General features: G+C 46.9%; 2 protein-coding genes across 5 annotated transcripts in view; one reads left to right on the top strand and one right to left on the bottom strand.

Annotated features, from left to right (window-relative positions):
• The window catches only part of EMB2191 (Cytidine/deoxycytidylate deaminase family protein), a 123,926-nt gene that overhangs the window by 44,730 nt on the left and 55,861 nt on the right, over positions 1-23,335 (top strand). For 3 of the 4 annotated variants that reach the window (XM_086784178.1, XM_086784181.1, XM_086784168.1), the window contains exons 3-4: positions 17,114-17,338; positions 17,420-17,457. In XM_086784178.1, coding sequence (XP_086640304.1) covers positions 17,276-17,338; positions 17,420-17,457 — 101 coding nt within the window. In that variant the 5' untranslated portion in view covers positions 17,114-17,275. The remainder of the gene's footprint in view (positions 1-17,113; positions 17,339-17,419; positions 17,458-23,335) is intronic. The other variant, XM_086784173.1, reaches the window with a different exon arrangement.
• Positions 14,521-15,906, bottom strand: LOC147638776 (uncharacterized). The gene has a single exon (XM_086782154.1). It carries the CDS (start codon positions 15,889-15,891, stop codon positions 15,271-15,273), a length of 621 nt encoding a protein of 206 aa, XP_086638280.1. The 5' UTR covers positions 15,892-15,906; the 3' UTR covers positions 14,521-15,270.

The following is a 23,335-nucleotide window of genomic DNA, read 5'->3' as shown; positions in this document are numbered from 1 at the left end:
TGTCTCTCTCTCTCTAATGACACTATGCTCTGCATCTGCATACATAATGTTCCTCACTCTCAACCTCCTCCTGGCATAGTCTACATATCCTCTCTACTGTGGGGATCCGTGCTGCCCTACCTGCCTCAATCTCAAGCTGGTGTGATGACACTTTGAGCTGGCCAATCGCCACTCAGGCACTGTGAGGCATGTACACATCCGTGTATCCAGGTCTCTGTATGAATCCATCCGCTGAGATACGCATAAACTGATCTCTGTAGTATAGCATCTTTGGCGGTGGGTGTAATCCAAGTCTCTTGAGTGTATCGTTGCCATAAATCCTACTGAAGGACTTTGTTCCTCTCACTGTGAGAGAGTTGGATGTGTGGTGCATGTTTATCATACTAGAAAGGTGGCAGGTGATCTATGTCGAGACCATGCTGGGTGAGCCACTGTATCATCTGTGAATATCATGATCTCCTATCTCTACTCTCTGCGAGCTGCCTGGACGCCTCAAAAGCTCTATGTGAGAGTCAATCTGATGGCATATCTCTGATCCTCTGTATGAAGCAGATCATCTGGAAGAGGGCCTCTACTAGCATAGGAGGTGCAGCAAACTCCGTCCGGACAATGTCATGTGGGATGGAGGGTTGTTGCGGATCATCCGTGAGAGCATGAGAATCTGAGGCCTCTCTATCTGAGACCATGTGGAGGTGGCGAGCCCAGGTGCCCATACTGCTGCAGCATACATCAAAGTAGGGGTGACTAGTGTGTCAAACAACCACCCATTCGTGCGGGGCTCTTGGAAGTGTGCCTGGTGACACTGTCTCTCTAGCATGGCCAGAGCTGCATACCCTCGTGTGAGTCTATCCAGGCTGCCTGTGCCATAGTAAATCTTCCTGGTGGAGTTGTAAATGTAATCCCCAGATACACATATGAGTCTACCACCTCTACCTGTCCTCCTGCTAGTGTGAAGATGGCCTGTCGTCAAACCGGCCCTGAGGTGTGGAAAATCATGGCCTTGGTTTTCCCAAGGTTCACTGTAAGCCCCCTCTGTGTGCAGAAGTCATCGAGTGCATGGAGATGGTGCTGTAGTCCCATCCGCGACTCAGAGACCAGAATAATATCATCTGCACAGAGAGAGAGAGAGAAATGAAATGAAATGATATGTTAACGTCTTCAAAAGGCCAAAATGACCTGTTAGACCAAAAAGGTTACAACAATTGGTGGATTTGACACAATGTCTGTGTAAGAAAAGCTAAAACAACTAAACAACTAACTGAAACTGAAACAACAACTACGAGGAAAAGTAAGGTACTAGGAGCTCCTAATGGATAACATCTGGGAAGGAAAACTCCAGCAACAAAGGTAAGCATCATATACATCACTATCCAAAGATGTCTCTCATTGGTCGATGGCGGATATCCTTAATGTCCTCCATGGTGAGTACTCTGATTGGACGTCTCCCATGCCGTGCTAGTATGGTCCTGATCCCCTATTGTAGTCTCCGTCAGTGTCGAGATGGGCCTCTCATCTGGGGCGCCTGGACCGCCTCAGCTCTATAGCCCGATCAATCTGTGTACCTCTGGTGCGGCTATACTCTGGGGCTAGCTGCAATGCCTGCTGGCCTGACTGCTCAATCTCTGGTCGAAAGAAGTCTGTAATCTGCCTCTGTAGGTGTCTCTCCCTCTCTGATCCCCTCCCTCTCAAGAGACCCTCTCTATGTCTACGCAGCTCCAGCAAGTATAATCCGAGGCATCTTTGATCTTGGTATCTCATGACTCTGGAAAGTGGTCCGAAACCCTCTCTGAACAGGCAGTGAAAACGGCCTCGTATCTCATAATATACTGGACAGTGACATATGTAATGTAACTCTGTCTCTGGCTCCATCTGGCACAACTGACAAATCCTGGCCTCAGCTGGTAATCCTCTGAATCTGCCAGTCTCAATCTCTAGCTGGTGTGAGGATGTGCGCATCTGACCAATAGCACACCGTACCCCATGAGAAAGATGGGTATCCATGTAGCTGGGTCTAATCACAAACCCATCCTCCGTGAGCTGGAGAAGATGATCTATATATATATATATATATATATATATATATATATATATATATATATATATATATATATATATATATATATAGGTAGGCAGGCAGGCATGCCAAAGTCGGCCTATGAGACAAAAAATAATACAACTGTGTTCTTTCGGTCATCGGAAGAAAAGAAACAAAAGAAAAAGTGTGCATGTGTCTGGATACAACTGTGAATCATCATGGATTGGTGGAGCCCATATACAAACAATATAAGGGGGGTGGGGATGTGGAGGAGTGCTAAGGCAAGATGCATCTCTATATGCTGAAGGGGTAGTACAAGCATGCTATGCAGATCTATGTCTAACTCCATCCAGTGCCATAAGAGGGATATAAGATATCATACATCGCCGATGCTGAGGCTGTGAATGGCATGAACATGTACCCTGAGTCTGAATGAAAGCGAGCTAGCCTCTCCTGTGTCTCCATCTGGTGTCTCATTCGGATAGCTGCTATCTCTCGGTGACGGAGTCGGGGTGCTCTATGTCCAGTCTGTCTAGGTCTCCTCCTGGCTCTCAATTCCTCTGCTGTCTGTGCGGTCACCCCACGTGGTACATCAGCTGGCACTGGCATAGCTCTCTGGAAGAAATCTGTGAGCTGGGACTGTCTCCCACCCCTAGTGGGAGCAGGTGTTTGGAGGAGTCTCTCGAGAACTATGAAGCTCTAGTAGTAGTCTGCCAAGCTGTCGCTGGTCCGAGGCCTCCATCAACTGATGTAGTGAAGAGTGCTCCTCAAACAATCCTGCATATCTATCTCTAACCCCCTGGTGGGCTCTACATCTACATACAAAGTGATCCTCAGTCCACCTCCTCGCGGCACAATCTGCATATCCGCTCAGCTCTAGGAACCCGTGCCGCTCTCCCAGCCTCTATCTCTAGCTGATGTGATGAGACTCGTAGCTGTCTAATAGCAACGTGAGAGCTGTGTGGCATGTATACATCCATGTACCACGGTCGATGTATAAACCCATCCCCTGAGATGCTCATAAAGTGGTCTCTGTAATACAGCATCTTCGGTGGTAGTGGGCTCTCTGGTGCTGTCCATGTCTCCTGTTTGTAGTGCTGCCATATGTCTTGTCTCATCACTCTGTTCCTCTCATTGAGAGAGAGGTAACCCCGTGGAGCAGACTGATCATACTCAAAAGGTGGCAACCGCTCAATGTCTATACCATGATGTGAGAACCATTGTAGCATCTGTGCATACCAAGATCCAGTGTGTCCAGCCTCGGCCAGCTGTCTGGATGCCTCAAAAGCTCGGCGGGATAATCTCTCCATGGGCATCTCCCTCATCGTGTATATAAAGGAGATCGTCTGGAACAATGCCTTCACTACCATATATATATATATATATATATATATATATATATATATATATATATATATATATATATATATATATATATATATATACATACATACATACATACATACATACATAGAGAGAGAGATGAGAGATGAGAGATGAAATGAAATGAAATGTTATATTAACGTCTTCAAAAGGCCATAATGACCTATGAGACCAAAAAGCTACATCATGGTGGATCTGATACAATGTCTGGATAAAATACTAGAAAATGAAAATATAGTGAGGGGGGGGGTACGCTATGGAGGTGAGTGGAGTACAGTGAGGGGATACAATATCATGCGGGGAGAGAGAGAGAGAGAGAGAGAGAGAGAGAGAGAGAGAGAGAGAGAGAGAGAGAGAGAGAGAGAGTTATATTAACGTCCACGGGAGGCCGAATCCGACCTATGGGACAGATCAGGTACATCCATTTACATTCCACTCAGGGTATCGATGCCAAAGAGGCATAAAACTGGAAAAAAAATAACTCAAAATGAACTCTTAAGACTCTTAAGAGTTTAAATTACAATGGGTTCTATTGCATCTAGTTCGAAATTGAGGTTCAAAATAAAAATAGCTATATTTCATCCATGGATGGATTTACTCTTGAAGGGGGTGGGGTACGGAATTCTTTAATGATTGCTTGTCCTCCTCTGTATATTGCCCATTTGCCATTCTTTCTTGCTTCTTTAACTTTATTCAACTCTGTCGATTTGTTCTTGAGTTGTAGCGGGGTGAGTTCATCAGCTATCCATACCTTTGTCCCTTGGAGAGACCTTGTTTGCTTCATCACTGCTATTTTCTCATTGTTGTCCATATAGGAGACTTTTGCCTGTGTACCCTTTACTATAATAGAGATAGGGTCTCCTAAGTCCACGAAGGGAACTACTTTGCTCAGTTGTGCTGTAAGTACATCTGTATCTAATATGTAGTCTTCTCGAAGCTCTTGAGCTATGTCTGCCCTATCCCAGTCTTGAGGAAGACCACTGACTCTGATTACCTTTTTGTTACTTTCCATTCGTTCCTTTTCTTTGACTGCTGATATGACTTCTTTAACAAAATCTTGTGAGTTAACTGAATTTACCTTTGAAACATGGTTTGTCGTTTCTATTTGTAGTGTTGTAGGTATGGGTCCTTCTCGTGCTTCCTCTTGCTTCGTCTTCATGGCTTCCTCTTGTATCATGCGGGGAGAGAGAGAGAGAGAGAGAGAGAGAGAGAGAGAGAGAGAGAGAAAACTGTATTAACATCCTTTAGAGGCCACATCTGACCTAAAGGACTATATGTTGGGGTAAAGGCATTATGCCCACCCTTATAGTGTGTACAAGCCCATAAGTTATAGTACATAGTACACTTAGTACTTTTAATGTACTAAGTGCACTATGTGTACTAGTGCAATATACATGTGTGATAGGGGAGTCACACACTCACACTTGGTGAGTTGACTTATCCCCACAACTCTCTCTCTCTCTCCCTGCTTCTCTGTGTATGTCTCCCACACATGAACTCTAACCCTAACTCTCCCATTCAACTGGTATCAGAGCCTGAACTTCCAACAATGGTGGTGTCGAATTTGCTGTAGAGGAGAAGAAGGTGTAGGCGCTGATTTCTCTCCTGGCTTAGGTAGCAAAGCAAGGCGTGTGCTGTCTGTGTGAGCGTAAGGCTGTGTGAACGTGGGGAAGCGTGTAGAAGTGCTGGCCACTTAGGCGAAGGGCAGGCGTGTCAGCGCTGAGCAGCCAGGCGCCCACAGCAGCAGCAGCAGCAGCAGCCCTCGCAGCGCACAGCAGGTAGCCAACATGCTAAGCGAAGGACAGGAGGTCCAGTCGGCGGAAACAAGAACGGCGAAAGCAGCAACGCGTTGGGCGGATGAAAGCAACGCGACTCAATAACGTAAGCGTGCCCGCCCAGTCTAGCTTCGACGGTTCGCTTAACGGACGAGGAGCGACGTGCGACGGGTAGCCCGGCAACATTAAACTGGTTGCCTCGCGGATATCTGGGAACACGTAAGAGCCGGCGCAAAAGTCATCGCCGTCGACCATCAACTGCAGCAGCTGGGCGTAGGCAGTCAGAATACGTGGGCTGCCCAACCAGGCAGTGTGCAGAGGGCTGCCCAGCCAACCAGGCGCAACCAGGCGTTGGTTTTTATTAGTGCCGTCTGGTCCTTCGCCTGCCCAAACAGGGCCACGTCTGTGACCAGCCCAAGCCCGACTACAAAAGCAGCAGCAGCATCGTACATCAGCATCAGCATCAGAAGCGCCCCCCTTTTTTCTGCAACAGCATCAACACAAAGAAATTCAGCCTGCAAATCTCAGAGAAATTGAAAAATTAAGAGGTATTTACCTTCAATTTTGGGAATTTCTTATCAATTCAATCAATTGAGCAGGTATAGGTGCCGAGCTGCTCAATTTTGAGCAAAATTGGCAAAATTGGGTGACATTGGTCACAATCAGGATCAATTTGCAGGAAATTGGATGTCAAAATTTGGGGCTTTTGATGTAATTGTGCGATTGGGCACTCATACATGCTGCATGATGTGAGAAATCGCACATTCGGGCAAAATTGCAGCAAATTGCAATGCAAATCAAAGGGCTTTTGTGCCAATTGGATTGATTTGCATGCAGGCAATCACATTTGATGCTTTGGGCATATGTTGATGCCTGTCAAGCACTCAATGTGCCTGTAAATCAAGGGGCTTTCATGTATTGGATGTATATGTAGCCAGGGGGAAGCATTATGAAGACTCTGGATGCCTTCATGTGCGTTAATGTACCATGTATGATCAGCAATTGATCTTAAATCAAGGGGCTTTTCAAGATCGTATGCTTGTTGAGCTTGGCAAAGCAGCAGGCAAGACTTTTATGCCTTGAATCCTCAGAAATCAGCTTGCAGTCAAGGGGCTTTTGCCCAATTTCTGTTCGGGACTGTTGTATGCAGTGTTTGGGACTGTAAAAGTCTGATTTTCACTCTTTTGGACAGCCAGGAGAGCATTTATTGCTACTGTACCTGCTGGTACAGATTTGGTACAGCTTTGTACAAGTTTTGGCATGGCTGCACATTGATTTGAGTGAGCAAAAGGTTCAATTTCAGCTGCTGTACTTGCCGGTACAGGTTTGGTACATCATTGGTGAGCACTTAGTACTGCTGTACTGTACTTTGGAAGGGGAACAGAGCACATTTAAGGTGCTGTCCTAAATCTGCAGCAACAAGATTTTGGTGATTTCATCACATACAGTGGGAGAAGAGTTGCATTTGTGCTTCCGCAGTGGGAGATAAAGCTTGGGAGAACAACTGTGAGCACTTTGTGTGCTTTTGGTGCAGTGTTTGCACATTTTGCAGGGAGTTAGGCATTGACAGGTTGCATATTGCTATGGCAACCCCACAGGTGAGAGCTCTTCATTGCTTCACATCAAGAAGCTTGAAGGCTCACATAACTATGATATTTGGCAAACCCAGTGCTATAATGTGTTGCTCTAGAAGAAGCAGCACAAGCCTATCAAAGAAAGGGGTGTAATGCCCGCTTCTCTTACTGCTGAAGAGTGGGAAGATATGGATGAGCTGGCAAGATCCACCATCATGTTGTCTGTGTCAAACACTTTACTTTTCAGCATTCGTGAAGAGAAGACAGCTTGGGGAATGTGGCAGAGATTGCAGGACTTTTATGCCCAGCAAAGTGCCTCAAGCAAAGTGTATTGGTTGAAGAAACTCATAGGTCTTCAGATGAAGGAAGGGGCGTCTATGACAGCCCATCTAAATGAGTTTAATGGTATTGTCAGCCAAGTTATAAATCAAAAGTTGGCAATGGACGATGAGTTCAAAGCCACCTTTCTCTTATGCACTTTGCCAGAGAGTTGGGACACATTCAGGACAGCCACTAGCAATTCGAATGCTATGCTGTCATATGCAGATGTTGAGGGTGCTCTTCTTGAAGAAGAGATGAACAGGAAAAACAACTCTGTTGGAAAGTCCAATGCAATGAATGCACGTGGGAGATCCCAACAAAGGAGTAAAAGCCAAGAACGGGGAAGGAGCAAGTCTCGCTCCAAAAAGGACTTGGAATGCCATTATTGTGGCAAGAAGGGACACATCAAAAAGCAATGCTACAAATGGAAAAATGATCAAAAAGAAAAGGGAAAAGGCAAAGACAAAGACAAAGATGAAGCCAAAGATGTAAAGCCAAAGGGCAAAAGTGGAGTCAAGATTGAAGAAATCAATGTGTCACATGCAGGTGACAGTGAGGATGAGGTCCTATTCACGTCTTCACTTGATGCCCATTCACTTCTTACAGGAGATGGTCATGGTATGCACTCATGGATCATTGATTCAGGTGCCTCCTTTCATGTCACAGGTTGCAGAGACTTGTTTGTCAGGTATACTGCTGGCAATGAAGGAGTAGTTTATTTGGGTGATAACCATGCATGCAAGATTCTTGGCACAGGTGATGTGAGGCTTGTATTTTCAGATGGCTCACAGCTTATGCTCCATGATGTCAGGCATGTGCCTGAGATCAAGAAGAACCTGCTTTCTACTGGACAGCTTGATGATGCTGATTATGTTACCACATTTGGTCGTGGAAAGTGGAAGATTAGTAAGGGCTCACTGGTTGTTGCCAGAGGCTCTAAGGTGGACACTCTTTATTTCATGCATGCAGGTGTTTGTCACCATGCTAATGTAAATGCAACCGAGCTGCCGGAAATCTCTATGTGGCATAGCGGGTTGGGACACATGAGTGTCAAAGGAATGGAGCAATTGTCTCGTTTGGGTTACTTGCCTTCTCTAAAGTTTTCAAGTTTTCAGTTTTGTGAGCATTGTATATTTGGCAGGCAACTCCAGTGCCCCCACAAGAAATCTCTTGGACAGAAAGATGCTCAGTTAGAGCTTGTGCATACAGATGTATGTGAGATGCCTGAGCTTTCTTTGGGAGGGGCAAAATATTTTGTGTCTTTTATTGACGATGCCACACGCAAGGTGTGGGTTTTCTCCTCTTCGTTTGAAGAGTGATACATTCTCAGTGTTTGAGAAGTTTGTTGCTCTTGTTGAGAATCAAACTGGCAAAACACTGAAGGCTTTGCGTTCCGACAATGGTGGAGAGTATATGTCCAAACAGTTTCAGGACTTTTGTGATTCTAAAGGCATCAAGAGGGAGCTCTCTACTCCTTATGATCCTCCACAAAACGGGACAGCAGAGAGGATGAATAGGACCATTCAGGAGAAGGTCCGTTCTATGTTGTCACATGCTGCATTACCTCATTGTTTTTGGGCTTAAGCTGTTATGACAGCCGTTCATCTAATAAACAGGTCACCTAACACGAGGCTTGGTGGGAAAGTGCCAGAGGAAGTATGGACAGGGAAGCCTCCGTCATACAAGCACTTGAGAATATTTGGTTGCGTTGCGTACGTGCACATACGCAGGGAAATGGGCACCAAACTTGATCCTAAGTCTCACAAATGCATATTCCTAGGATATGGTGACAGAGGTGAAATGGGGTATAGACTTTGGGATCCCGTGAATAGAAAGATTATACGCAGCAATGATGTCATTTTTGATGAAACATGCATGTATAAGGAGCCTGCAAGGCAACAGGAGCGTGGCAGAGTCATCTTTGATGATGATGGACATCATGGACAACAGCCAAGGGCTGTAAATCAGCCATTACAGCAGCAAAACCAGCCCTTAAATGGTGCTGAAAATGGTCCAAATGGACAGCCAGAGATGGCAGAAGATATCCCTATGGATATACCACAGTTAGAGGAGATACCGGGCATGATATTTCAGCCTTATGGCATGGAACAGGAGCCACCAATGGGTGATATGCAGGCTGGACAGCAACCTGCAAATGATGGTCATTGGGTACGGAGGTCCACAAGACCCTCCAGAGCCCCTGACAGGTTTGTTCCAGGGGTTGACTACTTGATGCTCACTGACTGTGGGGAGCCCTCATGTTATAAGGAGGCTTTACAGAGGGCAGACAAGGCTCTTTGGGAGCGTGCCATGAAGTCAGAGATGGATTCTATGCACAAAAATGAGTTGGTGCATTTGCCTGCAGGCAAGAAGGTTTTGCCATGCAAATGGGTTTACAGGCTCAAAGTTGCACCAAAATGACCACACTTAGAGCTGTGTTAGCTTTGGTTGCACATGATGATCTGGACTTGATTCAGATGGATGTGAAGACTGCTTTTCTTCACGGTGATCTCCATGAGGAGATATATATGCAACAGCCAGAGGGTTATGCAGTAAGTGGAAAGGAGAAGCTTGTATGCAAGCTGAAAAAGAGTCTTTATGGGCTCAAACAGGCACCAAGAGAATGGTATCATAAATTTGATACATTCATGAAATCCCAGAAATTCAGGAGAAGTGACATAGATCACTGCTTATACACCAAGAAAGCTTTGGATGGCAGTCTATTGATCCTCATCTTGTATGTTGATGATATGTTGATTGCCGGGAAATCTCGTAAAGAGATGGATGCCTTGAAGAAGAGGCTGCATCAAACCTTTGATATGAAGGATTTGGGTGATGCAAATCACATTTTGGGTATGCGGATACTTCGGGACAGAAATCAGCATGTGTTGTATTTGTCTCAGAAGGAATAATCTGGCAAAGTTTTGCAGAGGTTCAATATGGATTGGGGGAAGAAGACTAGTACTCCTTTGCCTCCATATGTGAAACTCAGTGCTATGGACAGCCCACAGTCAGATAGTGGCAGGGCTGATATGGCCAAGATTCCGTATGCTTTAGCTTGTGGCAGTCTCATGTATGCCATGGTTGCTACTAGGCCGGACATTGCATTTGCAGTGGGAGTGGTTTCTAGATACATGGCCAACCCTGGCAAGAAGCATTGGGAAGCAGTGAAAGGTGTCATGAGATACCTGAAGGGCACACAGGATATGTGCATTTGTTTTGGCAAACAGGATGCATTAGTGCATGGTTACACAGATTCGGATTATGCCGGTCATCCAGATAACCGGAAGTCTACTACCGGTTATGTGTTTACATTCACAGGAGGTGCTGTGTCATGGATATCCAGGATGCAGAAGTGCACTGCCTTATCTACTACAGAGACCGAGTACATTGCAGCCACAGAGGCTTGCAAGGAGGCATTATGGCTATCTCGGTTAGTGGTTGATTTGGGTTATACAGGGGATATTCCATTGTTGCATTGTGACAGTCAGAGTGCCATCCAGTTGGCAAAGAACCCTGTCTTTCATGCAAAGACGAAGCATGTGGATGTGAAGTATCACTTCATCAGAGAGGTGATAGAGAACAAGCAAATTCAGCTTGTTAAGATTCATACGGATGACAACCCGGCTGATCTGTTGACAAAGAGTTTGCCTCCGGAGCGGTTTGCTCACTGCAGACACTTGATGGGCATTGGATGAGGCCAGTTTCAGCCTTAATATGGCCTTGTATATTATCATGTACATGCTGATTTTTCTTTTCCTTCATTTAAGGGCACTTTGCGTTTAAGTGGGAGGTTGTCGGGGTAAAGGCATTATGCCCACCCTTATAGTGTGTACAGGCCCATAAGTTATAGTACATAGTACACTTAGTACTTTTAATGTACTAAGTGCACTATGTGTACTAGTGCAATATACATGTGTGATAGGGGAGTCACACACTCACACTGGGTGAGTTGAGTTATCCCCACAACTCTCTCTCTCTCTCCCTGCTTCTCTGTGTATGTCTCCCACACATGAACTCTAACCCTAACTCTCCCATTCACTATATGCTTCTTGTAGCCCAACCTGCTCCCGAAGAGAGAGAGAGAGAGAGAGAGAGAGAGAGAGAGAGAGAGAGAGAGAGAGAGAGAGAGAGAGAACCTTTTGGCCATGCGCTGCCTTCCACAGGGGAGAGAGAAATGAAATGAAATGTTATATTAACGTCTTCAAAAGGCCAAAGTGATCTATGAGACCAAAGTTACAACCATATGACATCTGATACACTATCTGGAAAAGAAAAGAAAGGACTGAAGGTAAGTATCTAGCCCTACAATACATCAGTAGGGAGCGTCCGGAAGCAACAACTAGGGAGAGTGGGAAACTAATGCTACTAGTCAAAATGGGGTACATGAGTACATGGATACATGAATATGGGGGAGTACAAAAGTGACAGTGAGTACAACAGTATATGGCTGGAGTGGTAATCATCCTAGGAGCTCTAGCATGGGTCTTTGCCGGATGGCCTGGATATTTGCCATAGTGAGATGCCTGGTCGGATGAGCCCGATGCCTCGCAATGATGCTCTGAATCCTCCGGTGTAGGCACCGTCCCTGATGTAAGGATCCGCGAACCCTCGGGCGTCTGGATCTGCCCAACTGGATAGCTCTCTCAACTAGAGTCCCACGGCGTGCCCACTGTTGGGCTGTCGGCTGTGTCCCCTCCCGGGTAGTCCCTCTAAAGAAGTCAGTAATCTATCTCTGTGTGGACTCCCTGCCAGTCGGGCGTCTGCTCCTCATAATGGACTCTCTGAGCCTACGGATCTCCAGGAGATAAAAACCCAAGCATCGCTGATCACAATAGTCCATAACTCTAGATAGTGGTCCAAATCCCTCTCTGAAAAGGCAATGGTAGCGCCCTCGAATCTCGTAATATGCAGTGCAGCGCGACAGATGTAGTGCTCCTCCGTCTCTGGCTCTATCCAACAAATCTGACATATCCTGTCCCCTGGAGGTATGCCTCTAAATCTGCCTGTCTCTATCTCTAACTGATGTGAAGAGGTGCGGATCTGCCCAATGGCGTACCTCAATCCATGAGACAGATGGGTATCCATGTAGCTCGGTCTAAGTATAAAGCTATCCTCAGTGGTGCGGAGAAGATGGTCTAAAAAGAAAGCCATCTTCGTCCCTAAATCCTGTGAGGGCTCTAGCCATGTCCTCCTAGTGTCCAACTGAATGAGGTCCTGTCTGATGACTCTACTAATCTTAGAATGTGTCAAGGTGAGAGAGGGTGCCTCTAGAGAGTACTGGAAGGGTGGAAGTCTGTCTAAGCTGAACCCGTGGAGCGCAAACCAGGATGCTATTTGCGCATACCAACATGAAGTGTCTCCCTCCATGGCTAGCTGATGAGAGGACTCTAAAGCAAGTCGTGCATACCGGTGCCAGGGAAGCTCCCAGGTGCTATGAATGAAAGACACTGATCTGGCAAGAGCCTCTACTACGATCGGTGGTGCTCCCATCTCGGCTCGGATAATCTCATGGGGTACCGAGGCCTTAGCCCGAATCATCCTGGAGATCATGGACACAAGTGGTCTCTCCATCGATCTCCATCCATCGTATGTGCGTCCTGATCGACTGTGACGATCAAGGCTAGGCCCCCAGATCTGTACTCCATATAGCATAGCCGATGTGACCAGCGTGTCAAAAAGCCACAGCTTAGTGCGTGGCTCCTGAAACTGTACCTGTGAGCACATCCTCTCTAGACCTCCTGGTGCTGCATATTCTTTAGTCAATCTGGCCTCTGCTGCCCCCCTCATGAAAAATGTGGGCCCAGTGAACACCACTCCAAGATATGTGTATGAGTCAACATACTCCACTGTCTCCTGCCCATATGTGAAAATAGGCGCTGATCTCCAGACCCACTGAGCTGTAGTGTTAAACACCATAACCTTGGTGTTACCAAGGTTGATTGAGAGCCCACTGTCCTGTGCATAAGCATGTGAAGTATCCAAGTGCCTCTGCATACCCTCTGGTGAGTCGGCTATAAGCACAATATCATTAGCATATAAGAGCAGAGGTATCCAAGTGCCAGCCAATTGGGCTCCTCTGTCCCCTTGTGTCGCAATATAATCAGAGATCTCATCAATGTATAGTCCAAATAGAGTCGGAGAGAGCGGGCAGCCCTGTTTCACCCCTATAGTGGAGTGTACTGGCTGGGAGAGACCCTCTGAAGTCCGCACCTGCCCAACTACTGTCTCATAAAGTGCCATAATACCCCAAATGAGCTCACATGGAACCCCCAAGTCTTGCAGCCTGCGCATCAGTCTAGCTCTGGGCACTGTGTCAAAGGCCTTGCGGAAATCCTTAAAGCCACAGTAGATCCTCCTCCCATGTGCTTTGCCCTCCTCAATGATAGCCCTGAGGGTAAAGATATGATCCAAAGTAGAGAATCTCCTCCTGAAACTGGCTTGTCCCTGAGCTCGGACCCCTTGTCTCTTTGCCTATCGGCTCAACTCATGCTCAAGAGTAGAGGCATATAGCTTGGCCAGCAAGTGACCATTCATAATGGTGCGGTAGTTAGTAGGCAGGCTCGGATCTCCAGACTTGAGTACCGGCACAATCGTGGAAGTACTCCAAGTCCCAGGAAACCCCTCACACATGGCTCTATTAAACATGAGAGCTAGCAAGTCTGCAATCATATCTCTAGCATGTATGAAGTGCTCGGCTACAATGCCCTCATGATCGTGTGCCCTCCCTGTATGCAATCTGTTGATGGTCCTCCTCACCATCTCTGCTGTGAAGAAGGTAGAAGTGGGTGGACAAGGCTCTGGAGGGTTCGGTAGTGGTGGCTGCTCTGGTACTGTGTAGAGGGAGGCTGCATACTCGCCCCATGTATCTGGAGAGGTAATGGCCGGAGGCGGGGGGTGCACTCTAAGCAATCTCCAGGCCTCCCCAGAATCCTGACTCAAAAACAACTGATAGATGTCTCTCTCCAGTCGAGCTAAGAATGCTCTCTTCTTCTGCCGAGTGAGGGATCGGAAGATGATGCATGACTGTCTATATGTAGTAACACCTGTGGCCACCTCTCTCTGTAGCCAGGCTCTGAGCTCCCTACAGTCATCATCATACCAACTATTATGGGGCATGCTCCCAGGTCGTGGTCGTACTATGGGCTGCGTGTGTGGGGAGGTCGTCGCTGCAACTGTATGTAAAGCCTCTGTCAGGATCTGTGTGAGCTGTGCTAATGGCCTGTGTGGATCCTCTGCACTCAACAAGCTGTAGATCTCTGCAGTGTATACTCCATCAGTCTCTCTACAGAAGGTATATCTCGGGTGATGATAGGACTGCCCAACCTGGCGGGTACTGTAGTGGAAATCCACCGTAAAGGAGAGAAGGTGCATGATCCACCGTAACTCCGATGGGCCCGGTGCCAATCGCAAAATCCTGGATACTCGGGATGAAGGTTGGCGAGGCTAAAACATAATCCACTATGCTGGCCCCATGTCTGCGTGGAAAGCAAGTAAAGCCACTGGCAAGTGGATACCTCTCTAGGCCATTTAAAATGGCCAGCCCATGTGCAGTCCTTATCTCCAAGAGGTATCTCCCATACTCGGTACACTCCACCTCATCCTGTGATCTCCGGGTCAAACACGTCTCCTCCACATCTATCTCTCTCAACATCTCCTCCGAAGTGTCAAAGAAGGAGGTCTGGTACTGAGCCGTTCGAGCATTAAAGTCCCCAAGTATGATAACATCTCCCTCCCTGGAGAACTCCCATATGTCCTCATCTAGAATCATATATGGAGATTGCCCCTTGGGCGCTGCATAATGAGATGTGCTGGGTGGAAAGTAACATATAGCAATGTATAGGGGTCTACCCTCATCTGCCCTCACTCTGACCCACATGTACCTCGCGCTCTCATCACGGCGCATAACATGGATGAGTGGCTGAAGCTCCTCTCTAAAAAGAACTGCAACTCCTTCGGATCCGCGACCACCATGCTTCGAACGGGCCTCCTGTCTACAAGTCGTCTCCCATCTGTATCCCGCCACTCTCGGTAATGTGCTGCCTGGGGCCTGATGTGTCTCCGAGTAGAAGATGATGTCCCTATCTCTGAAGCTGTCCTCAAAGGCCCCCACATCCAGTCTCAATGCTCCGTTGCAGTTCCATACTGCAAGTCTCAGACTGGTCCCATAGGTCTCGCACCGTCAGGTGGTGCGTCTCTCTAGTATCACCACTCTGCCTCCTCTGTAAAATGCTAGCTTCCCTTTTTCTCTGGCTGCCCTAATCTCCGGCATGCACTCCCTCATATGTGCTAGGTGTGCCAAGGTGAGGTCATCTCCTAAAAAGATGCCCGTTTTCTTAAGGGCGGAGCGCTTGGCCAAGAAATCCTTCTTGGCCTCCAAGGTGGGAAAGCGTAAGATGAGAGCTCTCTCCTTCGAGCTCTCTCCTCCATTCTTGTCTTTCTTGCCCACTCTCCAAGCCCCCCTGTGTGTAGGCCTCGAAATGCCCATGCGTGTGTATAAATCTTTGGCTTCCTCCTCTACATTGTCACCGTCCTTAAGCCCGGTGATCTGCACATGAAGTTCCCTTGTCTTTCTTCTTTGTTCCTCCTCAATGGTTAGGTTGATAATCTTCGAGGTAGATGTGCTTTCGACCTCCTTGTTCTTACCTTTCTTGACCACTTCTATCCATTTCTCCGCTTTATCTACTTGCTTTTGCGTCTTCGTGAGCACCTCCACCCACGAGGAGGTCTCCCGGGCTTTCTTTTCTTCTCCCTCTTGAAGTGTTTTCACTTGGGCCTTGATGGTGTTCAGCTCCTCCATCATGACGGGCTGAATTTCACCTTCCTCGAGCTTATGTTGAGCACATGCTTCTTCTATCTCTATCTTGAGATTTGCGATCTCTGCATCTTGGGCTGCTATCCGCGCTTCAAGCTTTTTGACTTTGTCAAGAAGGCTCCGGTTGACCATATTAATTGCATTGTCCGTCTCTTTCTTGTGTTGTTGGATGGCTGCCTTGATCAGGTCTTCAATGTCGATCCTCTCCATCTTGTCTTGGGCTGAAAAAGGCTGGTTTCGGGTTAAAAATTAATTAACCCTTGGCCATAGGAAGAGCTCTGTGCTTGTCTCTGCAGCGCTTCCCAGAGAGAGAGAGAGGCCAGAGGGGGCTGTTGTGAAGAGAGAAAAAGATAGGCAGCAGGCGGGGGAGAGAGAGAGAGAAACAGAGTTATGTTGCTGCCTTGGGGGCCGGGGCGACTGAGAAGAGGGAGAGAGGGCGGTGGAAGCGAAACAGAGAGAGGGCGGCGAGCAGGGGCGAACAGCGAACAGCAAAGAGAGAGAGAGATTTCATTAATATCTACTAAAGACCCAAAGTGTCTATGAGAGAGGGAAGAAGGCCCTGTTCGGCTGTGCGCCGACTGCAGTCACCTGCCTGTTTGCAAGGTAGAGAGAGTAACAGTCCTGCCCGCCTGTGTGGCTGCTCGACCAGCCTGCCTGCCTTCCCACGAGATAGAGAAAGGGAGAAAATTCCATGCGGCTGTGTGCTTCCTGCAGCCACCTACAGCCCTGCACTGTTTAGAGAGAAATGAAATGAAATGAAATGATATATTAACGTCTTCAAAAGGCCAAAATGACCTATGAGACCAAAAAGGCCTGCCTTCCCACGAGAGAGAGAGAGAGAGAGAGAGAGAGAGAGAGAGCAGTCCAGTCTTGTGCTTCCCTGCAGCCTGTAGGCCTCCCCCAAAAGGGCCACGATGCTCCCAAAAAAAAAGTTACTGGTTTTAAAACCTTTGTCCCCTCCAAACCTTTGTCCCCATGGGTTATGAAAGGGAACCTTAATAGGTGACCCCAAATAAGAACATTAAATAAATGTCCTGCACACTGACCACCATGCCCACACTGTCCAGATACGCTGTACAAATTCACAAGGTCGTGACAGTATGCTTGATTACATGTTACAATGTAGAGAGAAAGTATATATAAAGTACATGTTTTAGAGAGTGTATGTGATGTAAGTTTTGTGAGGACTTGGAACTTGTATGTGATGCAGTTTTGTGAGGACTTCGAACTTGCAGGGGCTCCTGGGCGGGCTAATGTTGACATGGTCCTGAGGGGCTTTTGTTGAAGGGCGGCTAACCTTACAACTGAAGGAGGTTGAGTTCGTTGTATATACAGCTAAGCAGTCTGAAAATACGCAAACGAGCTTATAAGCATGAGTGACACCCAAGTAGAAGCAGACATACGGTTGGCCTTCATGAGACTTGCACTTGAAGAGGTATGAATTTTGTATCTTGTTTGAGCTGGCTTTCATGCAATGCCCCTGTAAATGCCTCTTATTGTTTTGGTTGGTTACAAGGCAAGGGATGCTTTGCAAAAGATGGAAGTTCCTATTGGGTATGCTCCGTTTCTACTTTTCTCTTTTACCAAACCATTTATGTGTATATATATTAGGCATAAGCACACATAGGCATTGTGTGTGTGTGTGTGTGTGTGAGAGAGAGAGAGAGAGAGAGAGAGAGAGAGAAAGTTGTATTAATGTCTACTAGAGGCTGAACTCGACCTATGAGACAAATCAATGTACAACTGTCAATGTCTTCTGGATGTCCAGAAAAAAAGGACAAAAGGAACATGAAATAAACTATGAAAGTACTGAGCTAGTGGGGGGGTGTGATGGATGGAGCACTACTGCTAGAGGCTCAGTATGCAACCTATATGCGTAGGGTATACAAGAATGCAATGCAGATCTGTCTAGCACCAACCAGTACCATAATGGGGGTGTAATCTGTGATACATAGGCGATGGCGAGGCAAAAATGCCTCGGAGCATGATCTCTGGGTGTGAGTGTAAGTGAGCTAGCCGCTCTTGGATATGGTGCTGATGTCGAGCCCGTATCGTGTGATCTCGCTCTGATGTAGTCTGGGAGTTTGTTAGGCTGGTGCTGTCAGTCTCCGTCTGGCTCGGAGGTCCGCAGCGTGCTGAAGTGCAACCCCCTCCTGTGTCAGGGTAGGCACTGGGATAGATCTTTGGAAGAAATCAGCGAGTTGGAGCTGTCGCCCACCTCTCCCGATGGTATGAGTTCGTAGCAGTGTCTCTCTATGGCGCTGTCTCTAGCAAGAACTGGCCGAATTTGCGTTGGTCTGCGGACTCCATGATCTGGCAGAGTGAGGGATGTCCATTGAAGATGGTGGTGTCTCTCTCTCTCTAATGACACTATATGCTCTGCATTTACCTCAAGATTTGGTTTTGTTGCTTGTTTTGAGAGAGAGAGAGAGAGAGAGAAATGAAATGTTATATTAACGTCTTCAAAAGGCCATAATGACCTATGAGACCAAAAGTTACATCATGGTGGATCTGATACAATGGCTGGATAAAAAAACCCAGAAAATGAAAAAATAAAGATGATACTACTGGCACCTAAAAAATGAAACTGGAACTGGAAGGTACACTATGGAGGTACCTCCATCTCATAATATGTGCCGCATCGGACACTGGCGGATCTCCTCAATATCCTGTGTGGTCAGCACCCTGACTGGGTGTCTCGCATGCCTCGCAAGAATAATCCGAATCTGCCGCTGCAACATCCGTCTATGCTGGGATGCCCTCCTCCGTGGTCGTGGGCGTCTGGACCACCCAAGCTCAATCGCACGATCAATCAGTGTACCTCTGGTGTGGGCGGTATCCATGTCCTGCTGCTACTGTGGTCCATCTGGCGCAGTGATGGCCGGACTAAAGAAGTCTGTAATGTGCCTCTGAGTCTGGCTCTCTGTGCGCCTAAGCAGGCTATCTCTATGTCTCCGCAGCTCAAGCAAGAACAATCCCAAACACCTCTGGTCCAGAGAGAGAGAGAGAGAGAGAGAGAGAGAGAGAGAGAGAGAGAGAGAGAGAGAGAGAGAAAATGAAATGAAATGATATATTAACGTCTTCAAAAGGCCAAAATGACCTATGAGACCAAAAAGGTTACAACAATTGGTGGATCTGATACAATGTCTGTGTAAGAAAAGCTAAAAACAAAAAACAACTAACTGAAACTAAAATAACTATGAGGAAAAGTACGGTACTAGGAGCTCCTAATGGATAACATTTGGGAGGAAAACTCCAGCAACAAAGGTAAGCGTCATACACATCACCCAAAGATCTCTCTCATCGGTCGATGGCGGATATCCTCAATGTCCTCCATGGGTAGTACTCTGACTGGACGTCTCCCATGCCGTGCTAGTATGGTCCTGATCCTCTGTTGTAGTCTCCGCGCGAGAGAAATGAAATGAAATGAAATGTTATATTAACGTCTTCAAAAGGCCATAATGACCTATGAGACCAAAAGTTACATCATGGTGGATCTGATACAATAGAGAGAGAGAGAGAGAGAGAGAGAGAGATGATGAAATGATATATTAACGTCTTCAGAAGGCCAAAATGACCTACGAGACCAAAAAGGTTACAACAATTGGTGGATCTGATACAATGTATGTGTAAGAAAAACTAAAAACAACTAAACAACTAACTGAAACTGAAACAACTATGAGAAAAAGTACGGTACTAGGAGCTCCTAATGGATAACATCTGGGAGGAAAACTCCAGCAACAAAGGTAAGCATCATACACATCACTATCCAAAGATGTCTCTCATCGGTCGATGGCGGATATCCTCAATGTCCTCCATGGTGAGTACTCTGACTCGACGTCTCCCATGCCGTGCTAGTATGGTCCTGATCCTCTCTTGTAGTCTCCGCCGGTGTCGAGATGGGCCTCTCATCTTGGGGCGCCTGGACCGCCCCAGCTCTATAGCCAGATCAATCAGTGTATCTGTGGTGCGGCTATACTCTGGGGCTAGCTGCAATGCCTGCTGGCCTGACTGCTCAATCTCTGGTCGAAACAAGTCTGTAATCTGCCTGTGTAGGTGTCTCTCCCTCTCTGATCCCCTCCCTCTCAAGAGACCCTCTCTATGTCTACGAAGCTCCAGCAAGTATAATCGGAGGAATCTCTGATCCTGGTATCTCATGACTCCAGAAAGTGGTCCGAAACTCTCTCTAAACAGGCAGTGAAAACGGCCTCGTATCTCATAATATACTGGACAATGACACATGTAATGTAACTCTGTCTCTGGCTCCATATGGCACAGCTGACAAATCCTGGCCTCAGCTAGTACTCCTCTGAATCTGCCAGTCTCAATCTCTAGCTGGTGTGAGGATGTGCGCATCTGACCAATAGCACACCGTACCCCATGAGAAAGATGAGACTGTCGTGAAGACTCCAGGGCTAAGCGAGCATATCTGTCTCTAGGGAGAGCCCAAGTGCTATGTATAAAGGAGACTGATCGAGTGAGTGCCTCTACTACCAATGGGGGGGCAGCCATCTCTGCACGGATAATATCATGTGGTACGGAGGCCTTGGCCCTAATCATCCGGGAAATCATAGAAACCAAGGGCCTCTCCATATGTCTCCATCCATCAGTGCTACCAGCTCGGTTGTGGTGATCCACTGAGGGTCTCCATATCTCCACTCCATATAGCATGGCTGAAGTGACCAAAGTGTCAAAGAGCCAGAGCTTTGTTCGAGGTTCCTGAAACTGAACCTGCGAACACATCCTCTTTAGTCTCCCTAATGCTGCATAAGCTCTGGTCAATCTGGTCTCCGCTGCTCTCCTCAAGGAAAATAGTGGGCCACTAAAAACCATACCAAGGTAAGTATATGCATCTGTATACTCCACTGTCTCCTGACCATATGTAAAGGTGGGTACTGACCTCCTAACCCACTGTGCTGTGGTGTTAAACACCATCACCTTGGTTTTACCAAGGTTAATAGACAATCCACTGTCCTGTGCAAACGTGTGCAATGCATCCAAATGACGCTGCATCCCCTCTGGAGAATCTGAGATCAGCACAATATCATCAGCATACAATAACAGCGGAATCCATGTCCCTGCTAGCTGTTTGCTCCTCTTTCACCCTCCCGCTCTACATAGTCTGAAACCTCATCCACGTACATCCCAAATAAGGTGGGAGAAAGGGGGCAGCCCTGTTTCACCCCAATAGTGGAGTGAACCATCTCAGATATACCCTCGGGCCTGAGTAGTACGTACCTGCCCCATAAGTGTCCTGTATAAAGCCATGATTCCCCAAATCAGCTCTGTGGGCACTCCCATCTCCTGTAGTCTGCGCATCAGTCTGGCTCTCGGTACTGTGTCAAAAGCTTTGCGGAAATCCACAAAGCAACAATAAATCCTGCTGCCATATCTGCCTGCCTGTACTGTTCTGTACCAGGCACTACAGTCGCTCCAACCAGGTCCCCAGCCCTTGCCGTGTACATACTACAGTGCTGAGTGTACACACTAGTGACTACTACATTCTACTACAGTCTACATACTACATAGTACAAGTCCACAACAGACTACAGTAGTACACTCGTGACTCAAGTTCTCAACACTGTGCCTGGTACCAACCTGCAAGCAGCAACAGTGCAATCTGCCTGGGCCCGAGTGATCAAGACTCAAGTTCAACAGTTTACATCTTTAGAAGGCAAGGCAGCAAGCTTTTCTCTTTCTTCTCTCTCTCTTTCTTTGTTTGAACTTTTGGTGTTTTAAAAATTACCTATGTCACAATCTGGATTGCATAGTCTCTCCCCATTAAACAAAAGAAAAAAAAAGGACTCATTTCTCTGTAATGGTTAACTTTGAAAGTCTATTCAACTTTTTGCCCGAATTTGCAGAAATCATGGCTTACTCGGGCTCAAAGCGATCGGCTTCGAATGCTACTTGGTGGGACGAGGTTGAAAGGCTAGAAAGGTATTCATCTAAGGGAGGTGCAACACGATGGAAATGCAAGCAATGTAACAAAGAGAAGTCAGGAGGAGCAAACCGTGTGAGAGCACATCTATGCCATGTAAACAATGAAAAAGCACAAGTGAACAAATGCCCATGGACAACACGTGAAATGCGTAGAGAGCTTTTGGCAAAGTACCCAAGTGAAGAGGAGAAAGCATGTGCACGAAAGAAACCGGCAATTGATGCATCTTACTCCAGTAGACATGAGGAAGATGTACACTTGGGAGATGGACAACAGTATGGAGGACTTGGGAGCTTTGCATTTTCCCAAGATTCGCAGTCTATGGGTGCAAGTTCCGGCAAGCAGCAAATCTTGGGAGCAGCTTGGGATCCCCGCAAGAAAGAGAGTGTAGATGCAGTTGTTGCAAGGTTCTTTTATCATGATCATGTAGCATTCAATGTTGCCAGGTCTCCATATTTCATTGAAATGGTCCAGGAGATTGCACGGTATGGCCCAACATACAAGCCTCCTTCGTATGAGACACTACGCACCACCTTGTTGCAAAAGGAGAAAGCTGCAATTGAATGTGCTTTAGAGTTTGTGCATGAAAGTTGGGCAAAGAATGGTGTGTCACTTATTGCAGATGGTTGGAGTGACACTCGAAAAAGGTCCATTCATGGCGTGGTTGCTTATTCTCGAGAAAGAATGCAATTCATTTCCTCACATGATGCTTCTGGGACTGGAAAAATTGCAGATCAGCTTGTGGAAGAGTGGGCCGAAGGTATTGAGAAAGTTGGACCAGAGAATGTTATTCAGTTCTTAGCTAATGGTGAGGCAACAAATAGAGTAGCTGGTCTTAAGCTTGAAGACAGGTATCCGCATATCACATTTAGTCCATGCTGTGCTCATTGTTTGAGCAACTTATTGTCTGTAGGGAGGCACCGCGTACCTAGCTAGGTGCGGTTGGGGGCAGGGGACTGCCAGGCCCCCACCCCAAGGATGTTGGCAGCTTGCCATGGGTTGATCCACACATTCAAAAAGGCAAGGAGATAATAAGCTTCATTCAAAACCATCAGTTTATTTTGAATGAATTCCGCAAGAGATCGCCCAAAAAGGATCTCTTGAAGTACTGAGAGACACGCTTTCGTTATAGCTTTCTCATGATGAAGAGGTTATCCAAAGTGCAATTGCCTTTGAAGCAGTTGGCTGTATGCAATGAGTGGATGGGATGGGCTCTTTCTCGGTCAAGAGCCGGCATAGAGGTTGCAAGAACCATACAAGACTTCACATTTTGGGATGAAGTCAACACTATCAATGCTATGATGAAGCCAATCATGCGCTTGATGCGGATTGCAGATGGACGGGAGCCATGCATTGGCAAGGTTTATGAGGGGGCTGACCGAATGATCGAGAAAATAGGGGAAATGGGCTTGTCTGATGAGAAATATGCAGAGGTTCGAGAATTATGTGAAGCACGATGGAATGGTTATCATTCTCCTATGCATGCTGCTA

Source organism: Cibotium barometz, chromosome 4 (assembly GCF_041138505.1).
Source record: "Cibotium barometz isolate CiBa-2024 chromosome 4, ASM4113850v1, whole genome shotgun sequence".
NCBI classification, from domain to species: domain Eukaryota; kingdom Viridiplantae; phylum Streptophyta; class Polypodiopsida; order Cyatheales; family Cibotiaceae; genus Cibotium; species Cibotium barometz.
The sequence above is the reverse complement of the archived record's forward strand: the minus strand, read 5'-3'. Positions and strand labels throughout refer to the sequence as shown.

What these genes read in the sequence shown, in the direction of transcription:
- LOC147638776 (XM_086782154.1), bottom strand. Translation starts at nt 15,891, where the DNA reads ATGATGGAGGAGCTGAACACCATCAAGGCCCAAGTGAAAACACTTCAA.